The following is a 19,271-nucleotide window of genomic DNA, read 5'->3' as shown; positions in this document are numbered from 1 at the left end:
TCTTAGAGATGTAGAACAAGAAAATAGGTTCTGTAGAATATGAGCAGAACTAATGCTCATATTTATATTTATGTCAGAAAACTTTTAAATTTTCCTGATATCCCCTTAAAATGCCTTGATTTGACTTTGGTTTTCTTACTTCTTGTTTTTCAAAACCTTTAAAAAATAGGAATTTTAAAAAAGGGTATTGAGTGGAATGTTAGGCTCCCGTTTTTCCTTCTGAACTGATGATTTTTCATTGTTTAGTGTCTTACCCTGTTTTTTAGTGGAGTGTACCATTAATCACCAACCAATCCCTATTGAAATACATTGTCAGCATTTCTAACGTACAGTTGCACGTTTTGCTTATTAAGACTTGAATGAGCTTGCAAAAAAATGGGCAATTTCTTCAACTCACTGATCCTTTTTGGTGTCAGGTACCGATTTAATTTCAGGAAGCTTTATTACCGTGTTGCCTTCATTGCTGGCAAAAATCTTTGGCACTAAATTTGACACCAGTGCTGTTGGTACATTATTGTTGCAGTAACAGAGCTGTGCATCTACCTGCTGTTGCTTTCCTTTATTTGCTTATTGTGCTTTATAGGTTTTGATGTATGAGAGTCCTGGAAGCGGTCTATAGTACACAGCTTTTGTGATCAATCCTAGTTTATGAATGTTAAAAACGATCGTTTGTGCTGATCCTGAGTTATGTTTAAATGCAATTACAGCTGTATTTCTCTTGTTGGATACTGTATCTTGTTGGATACTCTATCCTTCAGCTTTTAAATGATCTTGGTAATTTTTTCATTTGTATAAATTTCAAAAGGCCTATATTGATTAATCTTTAAAAAAAAAAAAAAGAAGAGTAACTTTCACTGTCATGAAACTTCTATTATTCTAGGGGAGCTGCTAAATACCTTTGTATTTCGCACTATTCAGTCCTTTCAGTCACGTATTTCTGTAATTTTTGCTATTGTGATGTTTGTGAAATTTTAAAAAGGGCCAGAGTTCAGATGTTCTTCAGATATTAAATGTTTTTTTTTCATGAAAATCTCTTGTCATGGTATACCACCAAAAGGCAGGCAAGATGAATGACTGTTGAGTTTCCAGCAGAAGACTGGCAGCAGAGTAATCCCTTAATAGGACTTTTTTGAAGAGCCCAAAGCGCGTTCCTGCAGCAGCTGCAGTCCCTGAGCTGGGAACTCCCAGGGCAGGCAGTGGCCTGGCTCCTGGGAGTAAGGAGAAGGAATCCACCTGGATTTGGATTTACTTGATTTGTTTATGACTCCAGTGTTGCAGATGGGAAGGAACCTTAATACCCTAAGATAGGGAAGGTGGAGAGCAAAGGTTTTAATTTGCAACCTTTTCTCTTGTTTGACATTCCTCTTTTGATACCCCTGTTATGTCCAAGGTAATTATACAGCTTTACCGATCAGTTCTCTCCTGGATTAACTGACTTCTACCGGTGTAATTATTACGCTGTCTCAGAGGAGATGCTGAAGTTTATACAGCAGCATACAAAAGGTCTGGGGTGCAGACTCTACTGCTGATGCATAAATACGGTAGTGAGGAAGGTACAGTTGCATGTAGTTGAATAGTTTTTTCTTTTTTTTTTATCATGTCCTCTTTCTTCTCCCTTATAAACAGCAGCAAAGCTACTGCTGTCAAAAGAAATAGCTGAATTTTAAAGACTAGGCAAAGAAGGCACATGCAAGAAGGCCTCAGTTCATGGAGTTACTGACTTGTGTTATGTCATGAATATAACTATTCTTTCAGACTTCAGAAAAAACATCCAGGGAGAGGGAGCCAGGCCTCTGTAGCTACTGATTGCCAAAGTGGAGAACCTGCCTTAGTTCCAGGTTATGCACATATGCAGTGAGTTTTTTGCTTTCTTTGCAGCAGTTTTAGAAATCTGGACTTTGATATGCAGAAGAGATTAAGAGAAGTCAGTGGGGGCTTTGAATACTCAGAAGCTAGTAAATTATGATCCTGCCTTTGATTCAGAGCATAACTGTTTTGGTTTTCCTTATTATGTTCATCCTTGTCAAGATGCCTTCTTTACAGGTGAAACAGAGATAAATTCATTAGTGTTTGAGAGCTACAGGACGTTCTAGGTGTGGTGCATTGTTGTTCTTTTTATAACGTAGGTATTGTCCAATAAGCAAAGCAGAGACCGCTAATTGAATAAGTGATGCTTAACTGCATCAGTTCTGTAGCAAATTTACCGTGTGTACTGAATGAACGACATTATTCTGGAAAAAACAGACATTATGTAAATCGATGCTACCGTATTATGTGTAGACAACACCCAGAATGACATGCACCATCTTAGTGCTGAAATTATTTTCATTTTGCAACCTTACATTAGATTTGAAATATGTTTTAAAATAGTTATTATTTCTTTTAAGCTTTTATCCTAAAACTTCATGAAGTTCAGTGCTCTGAGTACCCTTCCATACTTTTTGAAATTCCAGCATAGACAAGAAAAGACTTGCCGTCATATTCGTTATAGACCATTTCCAATCCCCTTCTTATTCCAGAATTTAGGGAAAAGAGGTTTGGGGGGGTTTTTTGTTTGTTTGGGTTTTTTTTTTTTTTGGCAGATGGCTTTGAACGTGACAGGAAGATCAGCTTGATTTTTTTTTTTTTTTTGGATGGGATGAAATTAAAAAATGGTAGCAGGGTGAAATTAAAAAATGGTAACAGCTAATAGTAGTTCAGAACAAAGGGTTTTTTGTATCTAGTTCTGGAATATTTTTCCTAGTGTTTTATATTGGGGTGTAGGTGGTACTTAAGTATTTAGAGAAGCTGTTGGTTTTGATAGCTTGTTCTGTTAATGAAGATTTGAATTTAGGGACTGATACTACATAGTGAGGCACCTTTTAAAATGCACACACGCATGCTGCTGTGGAAATGGTTTGTTTGTTGCTTAGCAGAGTAACCTTAAAGTTTTCTTTTTCTGTCAGGACTGGATAGGGGATTAGAAGGGCAATAATGAATCCAGTTTTGTTTTGAAGCTTTTGTTGCAGTCAGATATAGATCCTGAGAAAATGAGTGAGGAGCTAAAAGATCTATAGGAGATTCTCTAGCATTCCTATAAAGAAGGAAATTATTTAGCAATTTTTATGACTGTATAAATTACATAGGATGCAGTTCCTGCTCATGGAGTCAGGACTGTCTCTAATTAGAGACTGGTAATCTGCTCAGGGGTTGAGTTTTTCTGCAGCCAGCAACATGATGTTCTCAGCCAAGAGGTGTTGGAATATAATCAGTGTCATGGAAAAGATTTATTTTTAAGTTGTCAAAGCTTACGAGTTGTTTTCTATTGGGAAGTGGAGAAGATGGTTTGCAGTCGTTAAAATAAAGGACTGTTTTGATTGTTTTTAGATGTATCAGATGTAGACATTCATTTGGAATCAGTATGTGTGTATTTTTTATACAAAAAAACTTAATAAAATTTTGGAGAGGCTAACTTTTGGTCTGGTGAAAAAATGATTCTTTGTTATCGAACAGAACTGAAAAGTATTACATAGCTACTCCAGCAAAATGGTATCATGCAAGCAACAAGAACAATACAAGCAACTCCAGCACCTCTGGAAATGCATTCAGAAAGCTCATCCTTTGATCTTGCTGTTCAATTTGTTCAGCTTTATTTGCAGCTGAGATTTGTAGTGATAGTTTCTCAGCCAGGTGAAAAAGTATGCAAGATTTAGGCTTGTCTTGAGTTGTTGGAGACATGGTCGTAGGTGACTTAGCTTTCTGTGTCACTGCAGGATGTTTAGAAACAAATAATAACAAAATAAAGCTTAGTGGAAACAGTAGAGCAATGAGAAAGCAGACAGGGCATTAGGAAACTGAGGAGTGATTATAACATCTGAAATTTGGGTCAAAAATGCACAATGAAAAGGAAATACGCATAGATAATTTAGTTTGTGTCCGTATGTTCCATGACAAGTCACTCAGTTGCTAATAAAAGAAATAGAGGAGTTTGGGGATTTTCCTTCCCAGAACCCAAATTAAAAAAATATTTTTCTAAATTTCAGGAAGAGATTTAGTGACATATAAGCAAAATGGTTCTGAGGATTCTGAAGAAGTAAGCCTCTCTCCTGTACTGAAAGCTTGTTTTTTTTTAGTGAAACTTGCTATATATTATACAGCATTATGTTCTGTAATTGAAGAAACTTCATTTCAAGAAACTTTCATTGATAATTGTTTTCCTAATAAAGGGCTGAGAGAAACAAGGGCAGAAGTGTGCATTAGTAGTCGCGGAAATAGGACCCAAAATTACACTCGGACCAGAAGTGGCAGGATGCAAGAGGAATGAGTGATGGCAGGAAGCTGTGTGTTGTGAGGTGGTAGTTTTTTTGCAGTTCTTATTTGTTTTGTTAAAGTTTCATTATTTCTTTCTAGTCTGTTGGCAGATGATCTATCATCAAAGACCAACTGATATGTGAAAACATTCACAGTATTGCTGTCAGGCTGTAAAAAGGCAGTTTCAGGCTTTGGAATACAACTGCTGATCTGTGTCGTTGGAGATCTGTAGCATGCGTTATTTGTGAATTGGATGATAGTAGAGGAAGTCTTTGCAGCCTGAGGCAAAGATCTGAGGGGAAGGCTTATTCAAAATAAGCTGAAGTTTTTCGCATGATCTGTCAAACTTAGAAAAATAGCGCAGGTTACTTTAGCATCTTGAATGCTGCATATTTTTATCTTCACTATATCCTCCTGTTGTGAATGGGGAATTGAGGTACAAAGGATGCATCTGTTCTGTCACATTGTAGTACTCCTGATTCTTTGTTTAATTCCTGAATTCCATTAATTCCTTTCTGAAACTACCAGAATCTACCTCCTCTTACCTACTCCTACCTGCTCCCTAGTTCCCTGAAGGTATCCCACCACATCACATGTGCCAAGGCCATAGCACCTGAATAGTCATCTTGCACGCATGTCTACAAGAAGCTATATCTAGCAAGCTGCAAAGCAGCTATTGCATTTCTTGCCTTGCTTTTTTGGTACTGTAGTTGTTGTAGGAAAAATGTGAGATTTGAAAGCAATTTTCCTTCTAGCACATGTTTGAAGGGAGGATGTGAATGTGTGCAGCTTTACAAGTTCCTGAAATGGCCTCTGCTGGGAAATTTAAGTTTAGAAAGATCAAGAGAAATTAATTAATCTTCAGGAGCAGCTTAAGCCTGCTGTCTGTATGCCAGGTATTTGGTAAGGAAGGCATCACGCGGGCTGTAACTCGTCTTTTCAGCTGGAATGAGGTTTCTATCCGAGGTTTCTATGCCAATAGTGCCTGAAAAGCGTTGGGTATCTGGGAAAGGGCCATCATCCAACACTTCTAAAAGCGTTGTCTGAGGCTGTGGCACAAATAAAGCATATGCTTGCACAGCGCTCACCATACCTTCTTTGTTCCACATAGGTAGAAGAGAGTCTGGACAGGAGATGTCCTCTGATGAATGTACTGTCCTGTCATTTTGGGAGAGACAGATCAGAAGGGGGTGGTCCTTAGACCTTCCAGATAAGGGGGCATACTGTAACTGTAGTGTGAGCAGGTGATAAACATCAGCAGAGCATAGCATCATTGTGTGTGGAGGACGTTCCCAAAGCATCTGTTATCTTAAATGCTGCTTCCCAGTCAGAACACAAGACTTAAGTGTGGCAACTAGTAGTTCTGTCAAGCAGCAAACTGTATCTTATGCTGTGAACTGCATGAACAATTGTCAGGTATCTGTAGATGATGTGAACAAAATCTGTTTTTCCATCTGAGCTGGGCAAGCTGCTGTAACTAGTAGTTTCCAAATGATGCTTCTTGCCCTCTGAATGCAGACACATTACGCATTCTTGTAAACAAAATACCGATAGGTGTGCGGTTTATTGTACTTGCATGGCATGACGACCCTGGTGATATAATTGTATTTTTGCCTGATGTAGCTCCTAAGAGCCATCCTGTGCGACCTGCTAGTATTGGCAGGTTAGGGAGTGACGTTCTTTCCAGTCTGTGCATGCATAAGCCCCCGAAGCTCACCAAGTGGAGACGTGAATACTGTCTGATTCCCTTACTGTCCCTATTACTTCCCCCTCAGTTTCTTGTCTTTCTTTCTGTTCCCCCAAGGTTGTGATTAAGCTTTACCATGCAAACTTGAAGAGTCTCTGCTGGCTAAAAGGTGGTAATGTTCAGGCTTCGGGGGGCAATAGTTACCCACTTTGACATGAGGATGAAACGTCTGAAGATGATAGATCCTCCTGTGGGGCTTTCCAGATGGCCCACCTCATTTAAACATTCTCCATCTGCTCTTGATAGTCCCAGGTACCTAAGACAGTGCAGTCCTACCAGTGGAAGAGGTAAGAGGTGGCCTGTCACCATGATTACTTGGAAAGAAATTATGACTCTGGATGGGATAGACGCAAACAAATTTCTTGGCCTTCTGCCTTCTGATTTTTTCCATGTCCCATGTTGAAAGATTTGGATGTTTTTAAAGTGGGTCTCATGTGAACTGGCAGCTATAGCTGGATAACCTGTAAATAGTGGCTGAAGAGCCGTGGTGGGGAGTGGCTTTTTGTATTTAACATGATGCAGGGGTTATAGAGTACGAGTAGGGGGAAGATATTGAGAGCCGTGAGCACTGGGAGGTCATGAAGTGCCAAAAAACCAGGAAATCTTAGAAATGTTTTAGCATGTCCCTTTTTACTCTCATTGAAGTGCGGAATTGTCATGACCATGGGACCCTAAAAGGGCTCTGAGGTCCATAGAGAGTGATTAGATTAGTATATGCTTTAGTTATACGTCTGAGTGTTTGATTGTTCCTACCAAAACCAGTGTAGTCATAGCCAGATAAATTGGAGAACCGACCTGTTACCGCGCTGCCTATATTGGAGAAAACAATTGAATTTAGTTCATTCATTTTCTAGCCAGTCATTAATAGTTCATCTACCTCTTCAGAAATGTTTTCCTCTGGGTGACATACTGCCTTTATTTCTTTTATTTCCCATCTGTCTTTTACCTGTATTAAACTACTGAGCTTTGCTGCTTGAGTCCATGTAATTTGGGGTTTGTACAATAGGTTGTTTTATTTGCAGTTTGCTCGTAAAGGCGCAGCTCATAGCAAGGTTCTCATTAGTCAAACTAAAAGCTTTTCCCTTCAGAATCATTGATATCTCGGCTTCCGCTGATTGCAAGAGTTGCAGTAAAATCATGCAAGATGTACTTCATCTTTTCATCCCCTTTCCTTAATAAAGTACAGAAGCTGCATCAAGCTCTGAGCCCAAAATTATCATATGACACTACTACTCGCTACTACCAAACCACTGAGGCAGATTTGCCAAGTATATTTAGATTAGCAGCCAGAAAAACCCACGATCAAGTGAAGATAGTGTTTGTATTTTGGTGGTGGTGGTGGTTTGGTTTTTTTTTTTTTTCTCCCTCCAGTGTTTTCTGTGATTTTTAGAGTAACTAAGAGGACTTAGATTCACAGAAGCATTCAGTCTGGGAGGGACTTCAGGAGCTCTCTAGTCCAGCCTCCTGCTCAAAGCAAGGTCAACACTGAGTACAGACTGTAATGCTCAAGGCTTTACCCTGTCAGATCTTGAAAATCTCTGAGTGTGGAGATTCTGAAACCTCTTTAGGCCACATATTCCAGTGATGATTTATCCTTGTACAGGAAAAAAAATCCTTATATCTCCTCAGAGCCTATCCTACTTCAATTTATGACTGTTGTCTGTTGTTGTTCTGTCATGCACCTCAGCAGAGAGCTTGGCTCTGTCTTTTCAGTAACCTTCTTGTAGATAGATACTGGAAGACTGTGATTTAGGCCACCTCCCCCCCACCCCCCACCCCCAAGCCTTTCCTTTGCCAGGTTAAACAAGCCCAGTTCCCTCAGCCTCTCTTCACAGGGCAAGTGCTCCAGCCTCCTTACTGTCTTGAAGGTCCTCTGCTAAACTCAAATTTGTCAACATCTTTCTTGTTCTTGGGGCCCAAAGCTAAACAGTTTCCAGGTGCACTCTAACAAGAGCCAAGTGAATTGATCACTTCCCTTTATCTGTTGGCTGTGCTTCTGTTGATTCAGCTGGTACTGTTTCTTTTGAAACTTGTGTATTTCTATATCAGGCAGACTTTTTTTCTCTAGTGTGCGTGAATTAGAAGAACTTGGAATTACATCTTCTGCTGAGGGATTTGGGGCTGTTTTTGTAAGTATTATGTATATAGTTGGCTCGGAGCTAGATAGTAGTGCTTAGCATGGACTTTCTTGCTCTTTATGAGCATTTCTATAAACATAAGCCTAGGCAGAGATCTCATGTCAATATAGCTAAAACTCTCTGCTTTGCTATTGTCAGAAATTCTCTGTTTTGCAGAGAAGATGGCCTCATTTTCTGATAACTTGTCACATGGTGGAAAAGCAGTGTAAGGGAGAGTTGGATGATTTTATCAGGAAACGTGTGATGTCATGAGGAAATACAGCTTTGGTTATTACATCTGGCAAAATACAAGCTCGTTACTGACTTCACATGGACCAGGCTCCCAAATGAAACTGAGCTATTAATGGGACTCTCTCACAGAAGTTATTATCTATGATGTAGCAAAACTGTCTGATCATTCGCTTGTACTAATATAAGCTTAAGTGAAAAAAAGTCAATGATGCCAACATATTTGGAAATGTAGATTACATTACTGGAATGAATAAGGAGGTGCTTGCCCCCTCAAACTATTATAGACATTAACAGAATTATGAAAAACTTTTAAAATATAATTCTGGAAAATATTTTCCATCTTTTCTGAAGTCTTCCGTTAAATGCCTGAGCAGGAGAAAACAGTAGTTTTATGCTGGGTAGGTGCAGAACATCAGTAGAGCGTCTACTTGGAAGAATAAAAGCTGTTAACACAAATTATGCTTTGTGATGAATATCACAGGCTTATTTTGTTGTTTGGGGAAGCGAAAGAGAAAAACTTCTACTCTCACAGAGCAGAAGGAGAGATTTTCTTTGGATTTTCTCAGCACAAGCAGTTCACAATCCTGTAATTAAGTTGACTGAAATAGTGACCCAAAACGCGTGTCAGATATTGCATAGTTTTGATGTAGTGTTGGGCAAAAGGTTCTCCATCACAACTATTTGCTTCTGAATTAACTGTAAGGTTCCTCTGCCTGTCTTTCTTTCTCCTACCCTTATACTAGTCTGTCTCCTGGTTTCTTCAGTATTTCATGGAACAAATAATGTCAGAGATATTTGTGTGTGTGTGTTTCTCCCAGTCCAGTTAGAGCTTTGTCAGCCTTTCAAAAGATGTCGTAGCATCGTAGATGCTGAAGGAACCTGATTATTTTGGGGGGAAGGCAGCACTTGATATCTCATTTTTAATCTTGATGGCAATGAAAATATTTCCATCATCTCTAGAATGGTTTCCATGGTGCTGAGTTGTTTTTCAATTACTCTCTACAGGAATTTGGCCACCTGCTGCAAAGGGAGAACTTGTTTGGCTTCATTGGTGGTGTGTGTATTGGAGGCACAGCTGGTGGGCTGATAATTGCACGTTCATCTCTAACAACCGTCCTTAAACTGGATCCTGAGCACTTTGTCCTATCCTGAGCTGTAAAGAAGCAATAATGATTCAAAGCGGTAGTGATTAAACCGTTAATATATTTAGTTTTGTCCCTTTACCTGGATAGCATCTATGTGTGGAAGTGGTAGATTTTTGTGGGGTCAATCTTGATTTAATTGCTTTGCCTTACAGTGTGATATAATTTAGCAAGTGTTTTTGTGTTTTAAGATCTTTTTATGACATCTGTGGATTTCTACTAAATTAAAATTAATAGGAGTCTGCAGTGTTTTTCTAAGAGCGAATGTCATGCATATTTTTCCTTGTTTTTTGGTTTCGATGATTTACTTTGTGCAACTCGACTTTAATAACATGTTATATATGATAGAGTAGCTTGCTGAATGCTTTTGTTGCTGCAATAGAGATTACCTATCTTGTGTTTTAAAACAAACAGTTCCCCACCATGTGCTTCTATACAACGTGATGGTGGCAGTGTCTCCAGTGCTGAGGGGGAAAGAGTGCCCAAAAGGGAAGTTAGAAACTTCCCTTAGAAAGGGAAGGAGCATATATGAAAGTGGCAAGTGCGCTGCAGTAAGGAAATGAAGTCCTTCTGGTTTATACTGACTTTCAGAGAAGCCATTTGAAGCACCCACAAATGAATTGAATGTTGAGGAAGTATACAGCAGCAATATTTACCTGGAACACGACAAATATTTTTTTTCCGATCTCCCTGTCAGTTGCACTGTATTTGTAGTTCATAATGCTTACTCGTCCTGCAAACTTCCTGATTTTATTTCCTCCGTGTATGTCAGTACACACTGGCCTTTTTCTGAGAGGATGGAGGATCTTTTTCTGTAAGTGATAGATAAATATTGCCATAACAGTGCAAATATCTATCTTTGAGCAGTAATTTGAGGTTTTTGTAGCTTTGGGGGAAGGAAAGTACTTTCAGAAAAGAATAGCGACCATCATATTACTGACTAATGTCATGGAATGTATCAATACTTTTCCTTCATATTTACTGAGTGACACGCAGTGACATTTGAATTACTAGTTTGTAGGTTATATTATTCCACTGTGAGTTTATGCAGGCATATCTCTCTCAAGGTTGAAACCTTTAGGGCATTAAATGTCATATTTGATGAGGGTACTGTTTTGTCTTCCTATGACTTCTTATGACTTCTTTCATTATCTGCCAAATTAAGGGGGTGTTTTTAGGACTTGCAGAGAATTTTTCCAGATAATTCTCCCTAACCACCCCTAAGAATTATGTGGAATAAATCCTCTCTCACTCCAAAAACCTACCCTATTATAATAGGATGATTCATGCTGCAGGGTGGCTGGTATACTCTTTCTCCGTCCAAGCATACTGAACGTTAAGAGGTTCGGTTGGCAAACCATTAGTAATTCCGTATAAGAAATGGTCTTGTTTTGTCAGGAAGGTGACGCTGGATGATTTTTTTTTTGTTTTGTTTACAAAGTGAGGATTTGATTGTAAAGTTAACGGGTGGGAAATGCATGTTATTTGCTAATCACATAATAGGCACTTGGTCATTCTTCTTGAGGATATATAATATAGCATGTATATTTTAAGATTGCAGATATTAAATAGAGTATTATGTAGTTTTTGACATTTCTCTCCTCTAGTCTCTTCCCAGTGTTCTAAAACAGTGTGAATTTTTAATATTCCTTTTTTTTATTCCTTCAACTCTGATGCAAGGTAGAATGGTAGAGGCAGTCATTGAAAAAATGAAATAAGAACATCCGAGCTTTAGCATTAGCCAGTGAGTAAACTGAGATGAAGAAGGAATCCTAAAATGACCTCTGAAATACAGATACAAAGGTGTTCTGTTTTGTAGGTCTCAGGAATTCTGCATTTTTGATATTGTAATATTAATCTTGTATCTCATTAAGAATACAGAAGAAGGTATTTGCAATAAGGAAATGAATCCTAAATAAGTGAAACTCTGTAAACCACAGCACCTTGTCTTGTGCGTTGCGTATATCCTTTGCCGCAGGAAGGCCAATTTCTCAACTTCCATAGTGACCAAAGTCTGAACAATCATGCTGGATGTCTAACTGTTACAAATAAATAGCAAGAAATGCAAATGCAAGATTGTTATAGTAATTGTAATTGCTATCCATAGCTTCACTATCATGTTTCAGTTTTGAATGTTTTTGAATTTCTTATTCGTCGTACCAATATACCATACAGCAAAATACATGAGATACAATTCTATAATGAAAATTCTTATTTATCACATCCTGTGAGTTCACGTATTCTACGCTAGGTGGTGAAAGTCTGTTTTTGATATGTAAGTGGAATGAATAAGGTATCTAGTGGGGAAAAAATAGCATTCAACCATTTACCAAGCGTGTGCCTTACAACAGTATGTAGTATACATGTAAAACTATTCCAATGGAATTCTTCTAATGAGCTCTGTATATAAAGCAGTGTTAAAGGAACACAGAAATAAACATTTTTCACATTTAAATTTCATAGCAGGTTTTCACATTTAAATTTCGTAGCTCTTGTTAAAGAAGCGCATGCAAATATTTAAGGGGAAATGTTTGTTTTCCATCTATTTTATGCATCTTACTAGGTACACTTGAAAATATGGGGGAATATATTGAGTTGAGTAGATGAGTGAGAGTTTGCAGTACTGTCAATTGGTCTGATGACAATCTTGATCATTCCAGGACGGTATTTATTGATTATACAGCAGTAATCATGCTGTATCTTTACAGGATACAGCCTGTAAAGATCTGTTTTATTTTCTTTATTTCTACAGGGCCTTAATTTCATCGATATTTGGCTGTTATCAACCTTTATGGAATGAATATCTTGCTATTTCAGTGGTGTTATGCATCTGGTCTGAGATCTGGTTTGGCAGTGTAGCCACTTACAGTAGTATTACTCAGCTATTGGCTATAGGAAAGATTTTTTTGAAAAAAATGGTCCATTCTTATACGCAATGGATCTTAAACGGGAGGAAGGTGAAATACTAATTTACCTATGCAGTAATACAGAGAGCTAACTCTAAGGCAGGCCAAATCATGCTTGTGAGGTAGTTTAACCTTTAGTTATGCTTAGCGTTAGAGTGTATAAGCTGTGATACTCCCGTGTCATTTGTCTAAGATAGATAGATATATAAATATACATACACACACACACATACACACACACTTAAAATATAAGTTGTAGAAATGTGTTGATATGAAGGCAAATAAGTCATTATTCTGTTTCTAATTGAAATAAAGTTGTTGTTGATAAATATATTTAACGGCACAACTTTTTTGTAAAAGCATCAGCTGTTCTTACATAAAAAGTTTTAATTCTGTGTGAAAGTATGCTGTGAGGTCTATCAATATTTCTCCTGGAAGAAAATATAATGCGTGACTGGCAAGAAAGCAGATAGCCTATCCCTAAAGTAGTGTGATTATTTTATTTAGTTCTCTTTTTGCTACTAAAATCTCTTTTACGTTACAATAGAACTTGTCCTTATCTGCAAAACATGATATTTTTTCCAGTATCTCGCTAGGTAGTCAGCTTTTCTGTACTGCCTGAAATGGATGTATTATAACACGAAGCTGGGTTTTGGTTCAGTTCTGAAATGGATGAATAAATAATAGTCTGTGACTATTTAGTCTGTGACTAAATAATAGTCTCTGACTTATTATGGAAGCTGAATTTCATTCAGGATCTTGTGCCTATTGGCCATGGGTGATCCTGTGTAGTTCTTCAACTTGCTAGATTTGTAGTCTCCATTTAAAACACAAATCATGACAGGTTTGATTCAACACATCTGATTTTATTTAATGCATTTGCCACTTACTTAATTTACAAATTTTACAAAAACTTGTCTTTAGAAAAGTAATGACCTTTCTTCACAGCCAGTGCTTTCACAGGCTAAAATATTATATCGTCACAGAGATTATCCCAGGCTGGAATGAATGCTGGGAGGAAGAATACAGAGCAGAGATTCTCAAGGGAAAGAGGACAGTATAAGAGATACAGAGAAATAGAAACTGGGAAAGATCAGTTTTCAGAGACTAACAAATGAGTAGAAAAAGATGTGGACAAGGAAGAGATGTCTCTATTTGAGATTACAGTAAACTGTTAAATTTACATCTTTCCTATACTGCTGTTTGTGTCTCTTGAAACAACTGGGTATGTTTACTTTTAAGAGCGAAACGACCTGGTCTTGATCTGAAACTTAGAAAGCAGGACAGTGAGTGAAATGTTTTCTAAATACTATTTCTGTCTGTCCAGTAAGTTAGGAAGAAGGGCCACCTAAAGACTGCAGTATGTGCTGAAATAACATGTGTATCCACATGAATGAGCTCCCAGTAATTTACGTTTCTTCTCGCTTATACAGAGATGCCTAAGGACTCTGGCACTGTGGTCTGCATGTGCCTATCACAGCATCTGCTGTAGAAGTAAGGAAGCATTTCTCTATGTCTGAAACTACTTTATTTGAAGCACATGTGAAAAAAAAAAAGTTTGAAAAACTTTGAGAATGAGTTGACATTTTGATTTATTTATTTATTTATTCCCTAGGAAAAGTTCACCTGAGCAGTCTGGTGGGTAACTAATCACCCACCTAAGTAAAAGTATGTTCTTTTTCTAGTTTATTTTTCTAGTTTTTTTAGTTACATATTTTTTCTAATTTGTAATCTGCCACAGTTTGTTTTTGAGTATGAAGCACATGCTTGCTGTAGACATCTGGATTTGACTAGATCAGGTTAAACTGTGTCTGTTGTAGAGAACATAAAGCCTTTCCCTGTATAGAAGGCACTGCTGTCTCCCTTAGGATCCAGCCTTAGGTCCTTCATAACTGTGAATTTGTCAATGACTTCTGTGGATAGTGTTTGACTAGAAATAGGGCAATGTGAATACTCTGTTGTCCTACTTTCCCAGTTTGGCTGCTTTGTCCCTGGAAGTCAGTAATGTATTCTGCACCACTGCAGAAATTTTTGCCAAAGATGCTCTTTTAAATATACATCTTAATGGTCAGTCTTGCATTAAAATATTTCCTTAGGCAAGCGCTAGGCTACAAAACTGTACTGAAAAGATTATATGGTGTTATCTCTACAGAATGGGTCATTCGCGTTCAAATAGAGCAGATGATGTTGATTAGCTCTGGGATCTATGCTCCAGTTTATTTAATACTTTATTTTTAACAAGATTTTTGCACTACCTAGAGAGATTACTGTCATAAACTCATGTCTTTGAACTCAAGTTTCATTTGAACACTATTGAACAGCACCACTGACATACAGAAGTGAAACGTCAGGAGCGCCTTTTTCCAAAGTGTATTTCAAGCAGCAGTCCGTACTTACTTTAAAATTATCAAAGCTTGCCATGTAGGTATCAGTGTAACCCAGGACTGTCCTTCTGCACTCGGGTTCTTTACCCACTCCCCTCAAGGTTAAAATTTCTTACATAGCTATTTGCTAACTATATGAAAGTTTTAATTTCCAGAGTGAGTCTTGTACTAGGTGCATAAGAATAAAATTGTGTAAGCTCATTTTCAGCTTTTACGTATTTTTCTTTTCAGTCAGGTAGAATGATGATATTTGCCATATGATGTATGTTGTTAGTATGTAAATCTAAGGTTCCCCGTTCTAGAGGGACTGATTTTCATTGCTTGCTAGAAAGACATTAGTTTGCGGAATTTCTGCAGAACTTCTTGAACCATGTGAGTTCAGTTGTAATACACTGAAAATAAATTTTATAGATGATGCTTTTAAGCATTCAATAAAGTTGTAAAACACTTGCAGTGGTTTTTGTATTTTAGTAGCATCCAGTATCATACTTCAGGGAGGAAAAGTATTTTTCTTTGTTTATTTTATGCTGTTATTTTAAGGAGCAGCATATAAACAGCTTCCATAAAGAATCACATAAGTAGCTATTGAATGAGATATTCTGTTAACAATGGGGAATATACGGAGTTATTTGTGTATCATTAGAAATGACTCTATACATGTCCATACACATCTATATAGAGTCTATATGTGACTGTGTGGAGTAAGACAGCATAAAAGAACACTGATCGCTTAGCAAATGAAAACTACTTTAGGATATGGGGGGGGGGAAGGGTAATCAAATTTGCAGGTTATTTGATAGCTATGAGAAGCATGATGATTGAAAACTGGTCAAAGAGAGCTTATCCTAGTATCTGATAATACCTGTCAAAGTATAACCATAAAATAGTTTCACTAGTATTTAGGGGTCACTTACCGAATCACTTTAATGCACTGTGCAAGGCAGTAGAATCTGTAGTGTATCAATGCATCGTACCTTAATAAAGAACAAAGGATAACAGCAGACTGGTGCGCTGTGGTGAGGAAGGCTTGCTTCAGCATCAATCACTTCTATATCAGCTAGTTGCTGTCATAACTCACCTTCATGTACATGGATTTTTTATGAGCTTTAAAGGTATTATAGGTTTTCAATTCTTATAGATATGCTTTTGCAGTTTGTCACTATCATTACTGTATATTTAAGGAAATGTTAAGTAATTATTATTTTATGGCATTATTTTTTATGAAAAAACTTTTTTTTTTTTTTAACTAAACCCAGATGTATGTTGACTGTGTAGATTAAATATTCTATTAATGCTTTTGAGTGTTGTTGCACATGGGTTGTTGCAATGGTACAATCTGATGTGATTTCTTCTTTACAGGTCAGTGCACCTTTCATATCCCTAACTAGATTAAGCCCAAATATATGGTGTTCTACAAAGACAAAAGATGGGAAAATCTGATTGTTCAGTTAGCTAAGACCGAGCAAGTTGCACAGCACATTTTTTTTTCATCTGGTTAATTGATGGTATGGTAATACATTGCAGAGAGTTTCCAGGAAACACATGTAAGCATATGCTGTTTTAGGACAACTTTTCTGACCTTGATATAAACATTCTCTAGGCAAGGATGAGAAAAAGTCTCTTTTGAAGAAAGGAACTGGTGAATACTTTAGTTCCTATTCCCATAACATAATTGCTTAACTGGATAGTTGTCTGTGTGATTGAGATGAGTAACTTTCTTGCTTGATGTTTAAAACTTCTCTTGCTGTAGTAAGTTAGTGGTAAACAGGAAGGGGGACATTTGATTGGGTTTCAAAGTATGTAGGAAAACTTCCCAGGCAACTCTCTCTACTGAGGTGAAGAAAGGGCTGTCTTGCAGTCCTCCTTGGCGGGAGCCATCATCCGTCAGTCTGTGAGCAGCGGCAGCGGTGCTGCCGCGGGAGGCACGGCATCCCGGGATGGGGAGCGCTGGCGTCCCGGGAGCCGCCTGGGCCGCAGCGTGTGGGCTGAGCTCGTCACTGCGGCCACTGCACTGCTGCTTTCACCACCGTGGCCAACAGCTCGTGAGGCATCGAGTGTGGTTACTCAAAAAAGTGAGGTGTCGTTTTATTGGTGGTCATGTTTCAGAAATATATAAATATGTTAGAGCTTCTTGTTTGCCTTCTAAATAGCTGCTACAATTGTATGAACATGTATCAGCAAATGTTTCAGTGTCTTATAAGCTGGCATTCCCAGTGGGCATGTCAAAAGACAAATCTCTCTTCCACGAGGCAGCACAAATCTAATTAGCTAAGATTGAGTTCTTTTTTTCCAATTGTAGAAGAACTGTCAAATGTATTTAATGTTGAGATATAGCCAACCCGCTTGTGTACGGCGAGTTTTAGTGACCAGAAAACAGCACAATTCCAGATTCGTCATCATCTGGAAAAAATAATTTGCAAGATCTGCCTGGGTCTGCCCCTGCACGTTTTGCCAGCCCATTATGTTAGCATTGCGATGGCAAAATCAGCACTTTTTGAACTTGTGTGAGTAAATCAGCAAAACTTTCAGAGTGGACTTGTTTTCTCCAGGTAAATTATATGTCTTCCAGGAGGTTTGGCAGTTTTATTAGTGTACCTTTCCAGTTTACAGGCATGTGCCATAAGGTATACGTCTCCTAAGATGGAGAATGGGCTAATTCCAGTTTGTGCAATCATCATGATATTTAGAAGCTGGGACTGAATAGTTCACTGAAGCTTTCTGAAATACAAAGTAGTTTGTGAATCAGAAACACATTTTTCCCCCCTTACTCTAGAAGTACAGCTCTGAGGAAATGTTACCATCTTTTATACATAGATGGCTTTGTAAGATGACAGGAAAAAAAGGTTATAGAGATAAAAAGCTGTAATTTGGGAAAGCATTCAATACACATCTGATCAGCTTAATTATACCTTGCAGTTATTACCTTGCTGACTATTTTGAGGGACAATCGCAGTAGTGTCAATGCATTTTGAATGTTAAAATATGGAGGTGTGGAAAAGAAAGGTATTTATGAAAATGAGTAAACAGTAACCATAACATTATTTTTGCCTAGAAAACAGCCTCGTTTTAAGTGAAGATAAGTAATGTTCCTTTGTCATGATGCATTATGACCCCCTCCCCCTTTTTTCTCTCCTGTTTATAGGATCTTTGTTTACACTAAAAGTTCAAGTAAATGACATCATCAGTCATCACTACCTGCGACAAGCAATTGTAGAAGTGTTTGTTAATTACACAAAGACAAATTCTACTCTTACGGGAAACAATGGAGCAGTATTAATAAAAGTTCCCTATAAATTAGGATTAAGTTTAACTATTGCATCATACAAGGATGGCTACATGTTAACACCTTTGCCTTGGAAGACTGGGAGAATGCCAAGTGCGTAAGCCTCTTACAGTCCTATTATTATACTTTATCTGTAGGTAATTGAAATTTCTTTCTTCAGCAGTCTTATCTAGTTAATGTTAACTAAAAATGACTGAACGAAGTCAGTCAAAGGAGGTTTTGCCTGCCAGTGCAGATAAGAGTGACAAATCTACTACATTTGCCAAATTTGTTTTTGTTGTAAAAACTGAAGATATTCCCTTTTCAATAGGTGATATTGCAATACTGTGACAGTGTTCTGAGAAGTTGTTTATCCAGGGTTAACAAAGGGCTGGTTATGTATTGTGATTTTGTCAAAAGTCATGTTTTCTCTAATGATTCCTGGAGTGTCTTAGCTCTGCCACAAGTTTTCCTGTATACAACAATTCTACCTTGGTTTTTAAAAGTAGTCTTGCTGTTCTGAAAAAAGAGAAGTGAGGTGGGTTATCTTAAGAATTCGATCCAGTTGTTTATCGATAGAGAACACAGAATAGCAGCCTATAGATCTCCTTGTCTAACTGATATAATTCATGCTCTGGACTACAGGAGTCATTTATTTATCCAGTCTTTATACACTTTCATCTTTTTGTCTGCTTTCTTCACCATTTCTTCAGAATCATGCATCCTACTAGAAGATTTTGAGATGCTTGCACAGTGTAACAGATAATATTATCATTTTCCACAGTATACTCGTCTGTGACACTTTCATTATTCCCACAAAGTCAAGCTAATATATGGCTGTTCGAAGATACTGTTTTAATTACTGGAAGATTGTCTGGTAAGTTCAGCGTATGCAGACTATAGTCTAAACACTTTGCGTACAGATGTTTTCTTAAAAATATATTATTAAAACATATTGATATTGTCTATCAAGGGTTACTTTGTCAACCTTTGCAATCTTGTGTGGAAAGTAGAGATTACTCATCCAGTGGTGGCTTGAGCACTATTTTCCACAAGGGAAAATAGATATTACCTACTTATTCAAGGCCAGATTTTCAGTTAATTGTGTAGTTGTAGGTGTGGGGGGGACAGATACCAGCCTAAGAATTTACAAAGCCTGGAGAAAGTGTGT

General features: G+C 37.8%; 1 protein-coding gene across 3 annotated transcripts in view; it reads left to right on the top strand.

The window, feature by feature from the left end:
- The window catches only part of FAM171B (family with sequence similarity 171 member B), a 33,966-nt gene that overhangs the window by 1,142 nt on the left and 13,553 nt on the right, over positions 1 to 19,271 (top strand). Inside the window, exons 1-3 of one of the 3 annotated variants that reach the window (XM_068948343.1) lie at positions 9,561 to 9,588; positions 17,981 to 18,214; positions 18,885 to 18,977. In XM_068948343.1, coding sequence (XP_068804444.1) covers positions 9,576 to 9,588; positions 17,981 to 18,214; positions 18,885 to 18,977 — 340 coding nt within the window. In that variant the 5' untranslated portion in view covers positions 9,561 to 9,575. Of the gene's footprint in view, positions 1 to 9,560; positions 9,589 to 15,085; positions 16,911 to 17,980; positions 18,215 to 18,884; positions 18,978 to 19,271 lie in introns of those variants that run through there. The other 2 variants (XM_068948344.1, XM_068948342.1) reach the window with 2 other exon arrangements.

Source organism: Struthio camelus, chromosome 6 (genome assembly GCF_040807025.1).
Source record: "Struthio camelus isolate bStrCam1 chromosome 6, bStrCam1.hap1, whole genome shotgun sequence".
Lineage (NCBI taxonomy): Eukaryota > Metazoa > Chordata > Aves > Struthioniformes > Struthionidae > Struthio > Struthio camelus.
Note: the sequence above shows the minus strand (reverse complement) of the source record. Positions and strands in the feature narration are given on the sequence as shown.